This window comes from Sciurus vulgaris (genome assembly GCF_902686455.1).
Source record: "Sciurus vulgaris genome assembly, chromosome: 8".
NCBI lineage: Eukaryota > Metazoa > Chordata > Mammalia > Rodentia > Sciuridae > Sciurus > Sciurus vulgaris.
Window position 1 is genome coordinate 92,695,840 of NC_136468.1, and position 12,747 is coordinate 92,708,586.

The 12,747-nt window shown below is 40.0% G+C and overlaps 1 protein-coding gene across 8 annotated transcripts in view; it reads right to left on the reverse strand.

Annotated features, from left to right (window-relative positions):
- PDE1C (phosphodiesterase 1C) overlaps nt 1–12,747 on the reverse strand; it is a 538,202-nt gene that overhangs the window by 61,417 nt on the left and 464,038 nt on the right. For all 8 annotated transcript variants that reach the window (XM_079152338.1, XM_079152341.1, XM_079152340.1 and 5 more), the window contains 3 exons: nt 11,484–11,565; nt 8,388–8,508; nt 6,318–6,496 (listed from right to left, as the gene is read on the reverse strand). In XM_079152338.1, the coding sequence (XP_079008464.1) occupies nt 6,318–6,496; nt 8,388–8,508; nt 11,484–11,565 (382 nt within the window). The remainder of the gene's footprint in view (nt 1–6,317; nt 6,497–8,387; nt 8,509–11,483; nt 11,566–12,747) is intronic.

The following is a 12,747-nucleotide window of genomic DNA, read 5'->3' on the forward strand; positions in this document are numbered from 1 at the left end:
CTCCACTGTGAAAAGCCTGGCTACATTCTTCTCTAGATGTGTTAACAATGCCCATACCTCATTTTCAGGGGTCCTCTTTATTTCCCTGTGTTAGTCCTGGTCTTGAAAAAGAAATAGGACTCCATCCATGGTGTGTTTGTTTTTAGTTAAGCAAACACAAGAGTGGTTATGCATCTGATCATGTTGCCTTTTGTTTTAGCTGCTAAAGTGCTCAAAGTCCAAATTTTACTTTTCCTGCTATTATATTTGCTCACCCCAAATGTTTTCCTTAACATAATATGGCGTTTTCATTCATTTTTTTATTGATCCATCAACCCATCTATCCATTCACCCACCTACCCACCCATCCATTCATCTGTCCAAACCAAAGTCCTAGCCTCACCCCAGACAAATTAAACCAGATTCTGAAGAGACGGGCACAAAAATACGGTATTTAAAATGCTTTTTTAGGTGATTCTAATGGGCAATAAGGGTGGAGAAAGACTGATTAAAAGTTTTAAATGTATGCCATTCAGTATGTCATGACGCTGTACTTCCCAGCACCATTCATTATAACTCATATTGAAAGTTTAGGAAAATATTTCTTTATAAATAACAAAGTAATGTGCCTGCATATCATGTCTTCTAATTTCTACCGAAAGGTACAAATTAAAAGTGAAAGAATGCCCATGTAGATGGCAAGATGGTATTCTCAGTGGGCTGCAGGGCCACAGAAGATCCTTAGAATGCTGCTCAGGCTCCCTCTCATCCTTCTTTAATGCCCTAAGGATAGGGGTTAAATGTCACCTCCATCACCACTTGGCACAGCACCTGGCACATAGTCCAGATTCCTGAAGGAGCTGTTGACTCAATGAAGTGTACCCCAGGGATGTGATTGACACTATCTGCCAATGCACATTACTGGTACACTTTCCATCTTCAGCAATCTAGATGAGTATACATTACAGAAAATATGCAATCTCTCTGATCCTATTCTGAGTCATTTGACAAACATTAGTTTCCTTAATTGCTAGTGTAGGTGAATAAAATGATGCCTGTTCTGACTACCTGGGGAGACAAACTGAGGCAAGAAGGAGAATTCATGTACACTAAGCATTCAGTATGGGGGAAAACAATTTATATCTCTTCCAACAGTATCTCTATTGAATCCACGACAAGTTTTCAACACTTAAAATATCCCTAAGTTGAACGTGATTTTGATGAAAACTGAATGTGTTAAATTCTGGTCTGATATAACAGACCATAATATATTATATGAGTAAGAAAAATTCATTTGACAACTGAGTCAGACCAATTCTCCACAGGACTCTTAAGAAAAGTTGTGTTCGAAAACTGAGAGGAGAAGTATTTCAGAAACAAATCCCCTTTTACTCAAGTGTGGCTGGCATCTGGCAATTAATGTGGATGGCAGGCAGGTCTTATGGCATCATAATCAAATTAGACACGAGCCAGCCCCACTGTGTGGTTCCTTTCTCAGTGATCACTTTCCAGCAGGTGGCTCTGCTCACCTCTGAAATAGCTGATACACATGCCATCAGTCATATGGTACCCAAAGAGATACCACTCAAAACGAGCAGACTTGGAAAGCAAACATACAGATAACAGACAACGCAACAACAGGAGGCAGGCTTTTCCATTGGAATCAGATTCCCTAACATTTTCAGGGTGAAATTATTGATATAGAATAAATAAGAAAAAAAAATAGGCAGAGGCACTGTTGGTCTACACTATTAACTGGTCATCCTAACAAGTTCCAATGATGTCATGGATACAAAGGACTAATTTTCAAGTCTTAGATTTAGCATCCTTAGCACCCCCAAGCAATGAGGCTAGCAGAATCCAAACTTCATTTTCCATTTGCTTTCCATTTCAAATTAGGAGTCATGATGTGAGTCACTATGAAAATGGCCAATGGCAAGCAGCTCAACAGTTAGGGTGCAGCAGAGTCCTCAAGACCCAGAAATGACATTCCTCCTAACAGGAAGCTGATTCTGCCCCACACTGAACCTCTGTAGAGACTCATAGAAATACACTTGATTTCTTTATTATTTACATTCTTGAATAATGATACTATGGGTTCTGTAGTTAATACTGCATTGGTCTAGTTATTCCTTGATATAATTTTCTGAATACATACTTAAACTACCACAAACAAAGAGAAAAAGAAAAAGAAACAGGGAATTGACAGACTGGGGGGATAAAAAGCAACCAAAATACCATATGATCTTTCCATTATGTTCAGTACCAGAACAATAGAAAGGAATCTTCAGGCACATCTAAGGAGTCACAGGTGTTCCCATAGTAACTTCCTGAAAATTTTAGTCAAAGAAGTACTCTAGCTGACAGAAATTTTCAATTAATACTAACAACTCAAAAATGAGGAAAACATGTCAATGACATACACATGAAACTAGCTAAGTTTATTGCCAAATAAAATTGTTGCTAAACTAGAGGTGAAACAATGCAAATGTGGAAAAACGCTGTTTAAGAGTAAGTTGATTATAACACTTCACTTATAATCACCTAGACTGAAAGTGTCCTATTCAATAAAAGCTGAGTATCAAAGGAGGAAGTGAGTAGAAATAAACTGAACTTCTCAACATTTGCAATGGCGTCTCACTATATATTCTTCCCTATATACATTTACAGAGATTTGTAATTAAATAAAAAACCTTAAAGGTATTTCTGGTAAAATAAAATTAGGAAGTATGAAAAGAGGCCATAAACAAAGTTAAAAGGATAAGACCAACTGGGGTGGAGTAGAAATTGCAAAATATTTTGACAACTGAAGAATTATCATCCTCAATATATAAAAATAATTATGTCTCAATGATATGAATGTAAACATTCTCATGGAAAAAATAAAGGAGGAAATAGTAAACAGAAATAGGACTATCCCTGTACTTCCAATTGAGAGAGAAAATTGCTTTTAAAATATCAATAGAGAAATCTGATAATATATACCAAGAACTCCAAAAATTTTCATCTACCTTGACAGAGGAATTTCATATTTAGGAATTTATACCAGATAAATAATGTGAAGTATGCTCAGAGACTTTTGAATATGTAGATGCTTAACAATGTTATATGTAACAATGAACTGGAAATCTAGTACTGAATAATAAAGGATTTAACTTTGGCACTGTAGATGATGCAGTCATTTAAGTCAGAATATGCAGTATCAGGATAAAAATACTCAAAATAGAAAAAAATCAGAATACAAGACCATATTCAAATATGATCCCAACTTGTGGGGAAAACTTTTACTTACACATATGCATAGTTAAACAAATTAATAGAATGACTTTATTTTTAAAATCCTGAGGACCTGTAGCCTAAACACGTGGTATTCTTACATCAGAAAATAAGCGTTGAAACGTATTAAGTATTGAATGGAAATTGATCAATCTAGATCAGACTTACAAATTGCTATACCACACATCTTGGTTCGGAATAATGATATTTAGCCCTAAAAGCTATAAAAATTTTTGATTTAACATTTCCTAACAACTATGGATTCTGGCCTAGGTGGTTTTGTAAATTAGGTTAATTAATAAGACCAAGACTTTAGATCCAATTCCATTTCCAGTTTAATGACAATATATGTTCAAATGCTACATATTCTTGAAATTTGTTCTTGAAATTAGTGTCCTCAGGGAGGAAACAGAAAAACAGAAAGCAATGAGAAACACAGCCTGGGATTATCTAATCAAACTGACCACCAAAACAAATGCAAATGGGATTTCTCATTAACATCAGTCAAACAGTCAACAGCATGACCAGGAGGCTGAAAATGTTACAAAACATTAGCTTTAAGTTGGTATTTTTACCACTTGCATCTTGACTTTGCTTTACAATTGCTAACCTTCTTTTCTAAAGTATTTAAATAACAGCTATCATTTATCGGGCACTAACCACGTGCAGGCTCTGTTCTTAGTGCTTTGCACATGTTATCTCTATGTGTATCAACTCTGCCATGTTCATTATCATCCCCAAAATGGACTCTAAAAGAATCTAGATCAATTTGCCAAAGAACCTTGCAAGTCAGGATTTCAATTCTCCATTTGCCCACTAACTGAAATTTGCCTTGGTAACCAAGCAATCTTCCCATAAAATACCCATAACACAGGCTCTGCACCTGGATCTCCTCCTTTCTCCTTGCTCCCATTTGTAATGCCTCCTTCAAGTTCACTCAGGGGTCCTTCAAGTCCTGACTACACAAGGCCTTGCCAAAGGCCCAAGTAGGGTGAGGGAAAAGTCCTTCTATGATGCTAAAATAGCTTAACACATCTTTATCTGCAAATACATTTTAAACATTTAAGCTATTTAGCTGTTCTTTTTAAAAGGACCATTTTTCCTGGGAAAAGAAACTGTCTAATATTTTACCAGGTGATTAGTCTCAGAAGTTAATTTTAGTAAGCCAGATCATTGCAAACAAATTATTTTGAAGTACCTCTTTAAACTGTGCCTTGCCAGACCTTGGATTTTCAAGTGTAATTGATTATGAGAGTGTGCTTCTTTTGAGATGATGCAGAAGCTGCTATAGCTGCTTGCAATGCCTGCCAACATGAGGATTTAAATGTTCGCAGCATTTGAATGGACTGTGAGACCTCCAACACTTAAAATACAGAAGAGGTGCAACATCTGTCCCAAATTAGAAGGTTCCAATTATGTCCTAGAAGCACCATAAATACAAACCCTTTGCCTCTCCTAAGTGAGCATCCATGTGGACAGGATTTTGTGGGCAAGTCACATTGCTGGGCGTTTAAATAACTCCAGCTGTGAGGCTGTTCCTCTCCTACACTGGAAGCAGACCCTTGTATGGGGATCAAGACCGCTAGAAATGCTCTTCCACTACTGTGGTTTCAAATGTCCCCCAAATTTCACAAGTTGAAAATTTAATCCCTAAATTTAGACATTTATTGGAGGTGGGGTCTTTGGGAGGTAATTAGGATTAGAAATGGTTATGAGGTTAGGGCCTCCATGATGGCACGAGTGGCTTTATAGGAAGAGGAAGAGAAGCTAAGCTTGGTCTGCCTCACCACCACGTGATGTCCTCTACTAGGCAGATGCCAAGAGTATGTTCTTGAACTTCTTAGCCTCCAGAACTGTGAAATGTATTTTTTTTCTTTATGATTTTCCAGGCTCAGGTATTTTGTTATAACAACAGAAAATGGACTAAGACATCCACCATTCTACCCTGCTTTTCACATGTCATGCTGACGTTGGGAGAATAAAATTGTGGGTGGGTGTTTAAGGTTAAAGCCCTCCTTGACTGCTGAGGGTCTGGGGCTCAGGGTTGGTGGGGACTGTTGACAAGTGCAAGTTCTTGACTGAAGTTCTATGCTTCCTATGCAAGCAATATCTCTGCCCCCTCTGCCACAAGACTGTGACTTTGAGGATAATGAGGTCTATTACTTATCTCTATACCCTCAGCACTGGACATAGAGCCTGGAAAACAGTAGGCACACAATAGATGTCAGCAAAAACTATTGTTGAAGACTTGCCTCTGCAAAGCCCACTGGGGTCAGGCCCTTTACTGAGCTCTAAGAACTACCCATGTCTGTATCTCTGGCTGGAACTGGGTCTCACGGCTTTACCGCCCTCATGTCAGGTTTGGCTGCTTGTGTATACAGTGCCTTTCTACCTAAGATACAGGCTGCTCATGTAGCACATGCTGATCAAGAAGTTCATCCATTCACACACGCATTTACTCATTAAGCTTCAAAGAAACACATGAATTTTCATCTTTGTGTAAAGTACCACAAGACACTAGATATGTTTTTTTCTGGCCTGAACTCCAGGAAATCTGTTTACTTACAAGTCACACCATCTCAGAAAAGCAGTTCTACAGTTGGAGCGATGAGTGAACAGAAATTATGAATATGAAAGAAAGATAAAAATGCACATAAGGAGAGAAAGGCTCCTTATGTCCCAATATAATGACAAAGGTGGTTATTGGCTGGGCTTTGCTTAGGTAAAAGAAGTAAGGCTTCACTGGTGTGCCCCATGAAATGAGTATGGCAAAATGGTCTAGCTGAAGCCAAGGAATAATAACAAAATCTTCATGCCAGGAAAAAAAGTTTAGTCACTTCACAATGGCAGAAGGCTTGGAGGCCTGCCACATTTTACCATGCAAGGGGTTTCATATAATTAAGATCAAAGGACAGGGGAGCCTAATATTCAGCAATTTCAGAATCCTGAGCAATTGTGCTTTTTTGGTGTCACCCATAGTCAGGGAAGCCAACCGTTACTTCACGAGTGGGTACTGAGTTGGTTTAGGTGTCCTGGAAGATTCTTCCTCCATAACATGTTACCTTTGGGCACCTTGGCCCTCCATCTCTCCCGATTGATGTGCACCACCTCGGTCCAAGTGGCTTTAAAGCTCTTATAGTCAACAGGGATAACGGAATTGTTGATGGGGGCACTGCCTTCGGACCCAGAGCTCTTGACACCAGATCGCTGCTTTGCATCTGATGAACTGATGCTGTTCAAACTGGAGGACAAAAAGGAAAAAAAAAAAAAAAAAAAAGTATCAGAAGAGGAATGTTACTGTTTGAAAAATGTATGCAATGAGAAAGCCCAAGAGAAAAGCCATTAGCACTTTTCAATACATGGTCATGAAATTCCTGGGTCCTGAAAATACATTCCTGGAAATATATATTCTAAATATGAAAGGTGGGAAATTCTAAATTTTCAGCAGGAAAAATATCAACACTGCACCCTCAGGAGTCTTAATATTCCTCCTGTTCTTCTGTGTTGAGCAATCCTTTCTTTTTTCCCATACCTAGAATCCACCTACATGCATTTTCCATTCTATTCTCTGATGTTAATGAATTTGAACTTGGAAATCTACTTGTTCCACAGTTTACCCACCTGCTTCTACACTGACTGTTTTTCCAAGTTACCTAGCACTTTCGTCTTCTTTCTCTCCAGCTCCTCCCTCCTCTTGGACTCAGGGTCCCTTCGATCTTAGTTTCCTGAGTCTAGGAGGAGTGATGATTTCCTTCTGTGCCTTGGAGATGGTAGAGAGACACAGGCAGCTTGGAGATCGTGGAGGATGAGGTTGTGCAAAAGGTTTTACTTTAAATAAATACTACTTTATTCTTTGAACATGGGTGATTGAGCCAATATCAGAAAATACCATTCTAACGAAGTATCTCCTACTCCTCAGTGGCTAAGGCAGTGATTGACATGAATGCAGATCCACTAAACGACCATGAAGGCTGACTGGATGAGCAGGGTCAATTTCAGCCAGTGCTTGAAGAGCTGTGAGACTGTGAGGACTTGGTCAGGGCTTCTGTCCTCTTTGTTAGCCACCTCAATAGTGGGTCATCCATCCTGAGTATCCCGGGGGTCCCCTGTCCTAATGTTTCTCTTGCTTTCCCTTCTCCCTATTAACTTCTTTTCCTAATCTTTCCTTTTCTTTTTCCTATGCACTCCAAGTTCTTTCTCCTTTATGATGAAAACCAGGGTTTTGCATGGACGAGGAGAATTGTCATTATACTAATAATAGCAGTATTAACAGAAGCAACAGTGGTAGTAGAAATACTAGCAATAGTAGTGGTGGAGGTATTAGTAGTTTTCATTCACAGCATAATGGTGGTAGTAGTAACGATAATAGTGGTGGTAGTAATAGGTAGAGTACTTTTAGGAGCAGCAGCAGTTATTGCCAATAAAGACTAATTGCCAGCTTTAATGCAGTTAGCACTTCCTCTGTGCCAGACTCTATTCTAAGCAGTTATATAATGAATAACTGATTTGATCTTCCCAGTAACCTATGAGTGTTATAATCCACACTTTCCCAGATGAGCGAACCGAGGAACCCGCCTGAGATTGCACAGGTAATAAGGGATGGAGTCTGGATTCTAACACCAGCACTCTGAGTCCAGAGCCTGAGAGAGCTCTCCTATTCTACACTCTTCTCCAATTGGAACAATAGTGCTGAAGCAGAAGGTGATTACAAATATTTAATTTTTTTTTTTCTCTACTTCATCCTCTTCCTGAACCCACAGATGAAAGTCAGTTTCAGTTCTAGTAAGAACTCTGATCGGTGGTACTATCATTTTGGAGAATCAGGAGCAAGATTTTCTGGGAACAGCAGGTTCAAGTTCAGTGGTTGGTCCTGTCATGAGCAAAGACCAAGAGAGAACAGGGGTTGGGGCACCAAGGACCTGCCAGTCACAATTTGGATGTGGGTTACCTCTTCCAGGCCAGGCTGGAGAGTGCAGAGAGCATAGTTTCAACTTCCCTGAGGAAAGAAGCAGCAGATATCCATAAGAAGGAGGTGAGGCAAGCATCATTGTGAAACACCCCTGCCATCCCCACCAACAGAAGTCTGTCCTTGTGGACAGGCCGACCCCCAGCCCTCAGACTTCTCCACTGACCTCGAGCGCCTTTGTCCTGTCCCACCGGTTTGGGAGGTTTCATCGATTAACGGACTCACAATCTTTTCGGTCATGTCCGTGAGCACAGTGAAGGTGGGTTCCACAATGAAATCAATAAAACCTGCAGAGAAACAGCAATGCCTCAGAGGAAGTACAGAGGAAATGCGCTGTTCCACATTTTCCAGTGGAAACTGATGCATCTTTTCTTCCTTCTAAAATTCATCTATACAGAAGTTCCCGATCAGAGCAAGAGTCGGTGGGTCTTACTCATTTAATAGATTCCTTGATTTGAATGCCATGAGTCAGTTCCATGTCTCCTTCCTAACGCTGTGACTTTTCAATAAGAAATTCAATTAAGTACTTAAAAAATACATATTCAACACCTGCTATGTAATAAGCAGTGTGATAGGAATTGTGTAAAGGACTGAGAAGAATAACACCATCTACCTGCCCACAAGGAATTTGTAGGGAGGTTAAATGAGCACCAAAATGACCCCAGGGAGCACTTGGAGAGCCAAAGGAGAAGGACAGATGAATACCCCTGAGAAGGGAAGAGAGAGAGAGGCACTGCCCTCCACTGAGAGACCTGTGAATAGCTTTATGAGGCTGTGATGTTCGAGCTGAGTCCTTAAGAATGGGTGGAGAGAAAGATGCATCCATTCACTCTGGGTGGAGGGGTGGAATTCGTGAAGTGGCAGATGGGACAGAATGCAGGAGGTGTCTGAGCAGTGACTGGGGCTTAAGGTCTATTTTGGACTTTATAAAAGAAAACTCAGAGGGCAGATCACCCACAGCTCAGAAAGAGGGGGTTCCTGGGGAGCTGGGACTTTGTGGGGCATTGGAAGCCCCTGAAGATGTTTGGGTAATATTGTAAGAAAATTTTTAAAATGTTCTTTGGGAAAGTTAATATGGCAAGATGGATGGGAAGAGAGTGAGTCATGTGAAAGTTGGGAAGAAACTAAATATCAACCAAAGAATACTTGCACACCCCTCTCTGAAGTGGGTATCTGGAAGTGCCTATTTGGTTTTCACAATGACTGAGGTTGAAGTGATACCAGCCTTTGATGCTCAGCAGTGAAAGATGCTAAAATTTCCTACCATGCAATTGAAAAAACAGGAATTGACCCAACCATGTACCAATAGTATCCTGATAAAGAAAGACTGAGAGCCAAATTTGTGTTATAGTTACAGTACAATTTTGAGCTCAAACTCAAAATTTGATGGTACCTTTGTGACTTTGTCCCCAAGTTGAACGCAACATGCCCCAACCTGAGCTCACACATTAGCTTTTCCTCCAACCTTGTAAATGGGATCAAGGCCCAACCACTTTCTCCAGGCTCCTGCCTTTCCCTGAACTTTGTATTCAGCCAAATCCTTCACACTTTGAATGCCATCTTTCTTCTGGAGAGTCCCTGTCACCAACTCAGGTCTGACATGCATCATCTCTTCCTCCCAGTCCTGCAGGAGGTTTCCAACTGGTTTCCTCACTGCTATTCTTAATCAAAACCCTTCAACTCATCCTCTATGCTACAGGTGGAGAAATGTTTCTAAACAGGGGTCAGCAAACTTTTTCTGCAAAAAACCAGATGGTTACTTGAGGCTTTGTAGGCCACATCATCTCTATCAAAACCACTCAACTCTGCTGCCTGTAGTGCAAAAGCACAGGCAATGTGTGAGTGAAGGGGCTTAGCTGTGTTATAATAAAACTTCATTTACAAAAACAGGTGGTGGGTCCAATTAAGCCCACAGGCTAAAATAGGAATTTATGTGTTATTTAACCTTATATTAAATTCTTTAGGTAGATCCTCATTCCCTATAAGAAAGTGTAAGCATGTGCTATTCTTAACACAATATAAAATCTGGGCTTCATTTTCTTTCCAGTCATGTCTTTCCCTGCATCCTCCTCCCTGCCCACTGCTCCCACCATATGGAGCTATTTAGAATTCACTGACCATATGAGGCAGGTTGAATTTCTCTTCTCTGTATACGCTGTATCTCCTGCCTGGAATGTCCTTCCACCCAACCTTAACCCATCTCTAATATGATTCACTATGTGCCTAGACAATGCCTGCTGACTTCCTAAGACTCAGCTCAAATATTTCTCTCCAGTAAGTCTAGAATGACCACCTGGGTCTAAGGGTTCCCACACTCTGTTTTGTCTTGCAGTATACTACATTCAGAATTTTACCCTAACATATTAATCCTCTGACAGATTTTTGTTTTTATAACATCTCACCACTCCCCCAAACTGGTTTAATACCTTGGAGGATAGATACCATATATAATTTGTCTTTGAGTTTATAATGTCTATTTTATCATGCAGAGTACTGTGCAATACTTGACAGGGATTCAAGCTATATTATGAAAAAAAATGAACAGGGACTCAAAATGCAAGGAGAAAAATCAATAAATGCTTATTAATTTTAGTTTTTGAATGATTTCACTCTTCAAGATGGAGATCACTGATGATATTTAATTTATGTATGACATTTAATTTATGTATGGCACTGCTACCCTCTCCCATAGCTGAATAGTTTTGTAATGCACATAATGTAGTCCGTAGTACAAAAGTTATCCTTACCAAAAAGTAATGTTCTTAAAAAAAAAAAAAAAAAAGAAGAAGAAGAAAGAAGGAAGGAAGAAAGAAAAGAAAGAAGGCAGGAAAATATTTGAAGAGCCATTCCTGAAAGTAGGGTCATCCAAAAAATGGGTCTGTCCTGAACACTGAGCTAGCAGTAGGCGCATCAGTGAAGAGATACGCCACAGAGACTTGGGGTATTGTAAGCAGAATGGAGAGGCTGAGGCAGAATGTGCTTCCTGACAATGATACTTATCATTTCCTTAGGAAGTTGAAACCCCTTTTCTTCAGGGCAGGGAATATCAAAGATACTATGGTGTCACTGTCTAATCTCCCAGGAATCAGTCATATTCCAAGGAGAGGAATGAAGAAGTTCCATCCACTCAAGCAGCCAAAGCCACTGGTACTGCATGGCAGAACAGAGCCGTCTCCTTGCTGAGGAATCAGAATCTCTGCGCAAAGTCCAGAGACTTCCCATCTGGTGTGTCCTTTTATCCAAATGGCTGGCAGACACGTACCTACTTGCGACTGGGCGACCATCGTCGACTTCCTATCACACAGAGGAGAAAAAGGCAGCCCCAGCTCTGCTTCTCTGTCACCCTAGAAAAAACAGGAGGTCATGGTAAATGAAAGAACAGTAGGTCAAGTGGCCCAGATTTTTATTTAGTAACCTGCCACTAAGGCCACTGGGTTTTATTTTAATTATTACAATTTCATTATGTAATCAGTCTTTATGGGTCCTGCTCCTCTGCATAAAAGCCACCAAGAAGCCAACACCCTCTGGGGTCCAATCATTACATCCAACTACAAAGGCTCATGCTGCTGGATAGGAATAGGTTCCCTGTGGAGAACAAGGCAACAGGCCATGTGTCCTAGGGCCTGGAGCCAGCACTGCAGTCAGAATTACTGTGTTTTCCTGTGTCTACCTGTGGCCTTTCTCTAGCCATTGATCCCCTCCCAGTTGTGGGCAGTGTCCAACTAAAGTTCAAACCGTACTGATTTAGTTTTGTTGGCTAGCGCTACTTAAAGGCACACATAACTGGAGTAAGTGCCTCTGTGCTCTTAGGCCCAGGGCTCAGTTTACAATAAAAACAGGACTAAGAAGAACCAGAGTAAGTAACTATCAAGTTAGACAACAATAAAGCATAATTGTCTGACCAATGTATTCTTATCAAGAAGCATGACTATAATAAATGAGTGCAGTGGAAAGTCTGCTGATGGAAATGATTTTTAAAAACATGGGTCAGAAGCTCAATATTTCAGTTACATCTATTGAAAACATGTCACCCTCTTCCAGGAGTGAAGTCACTCTCTTTCATTTACCAGGAAAGAACCTGCTGCAAGAATGGCTACTGGATTGTGCTTGAATCCTGCCTCTCTCCTGCGAGACATGTGATCCTAGGAAGCTTATTGTCGCTTCCTAAATTTCAGTTTTATTCATCTGTTAATTGTGGGCTAGTAATCACTACCTCATAGAGTTATGATGAAGATGAAATTAGAAAAATGTATGAAAATAAATAGAAGGAACTATTTAAAGAAATATTGTTTCTCAGTAGTCTATGATATTTAAGTTCAAGATTTGAGAAATATTTGGTGAATCTGTTCCATCATATACACTCTGGTTTGATAAATATTACCAATGAATTGCTAGTAAATAAAAGGTAATAACCTGAAACCAGACCTGGATCAAAGACTGAATGCAGCTTCCTTTTAAGTCATGTTATCAAAGAGGAAGGACACTAGTTCACACACACAAATACACACACACACACACACACACAC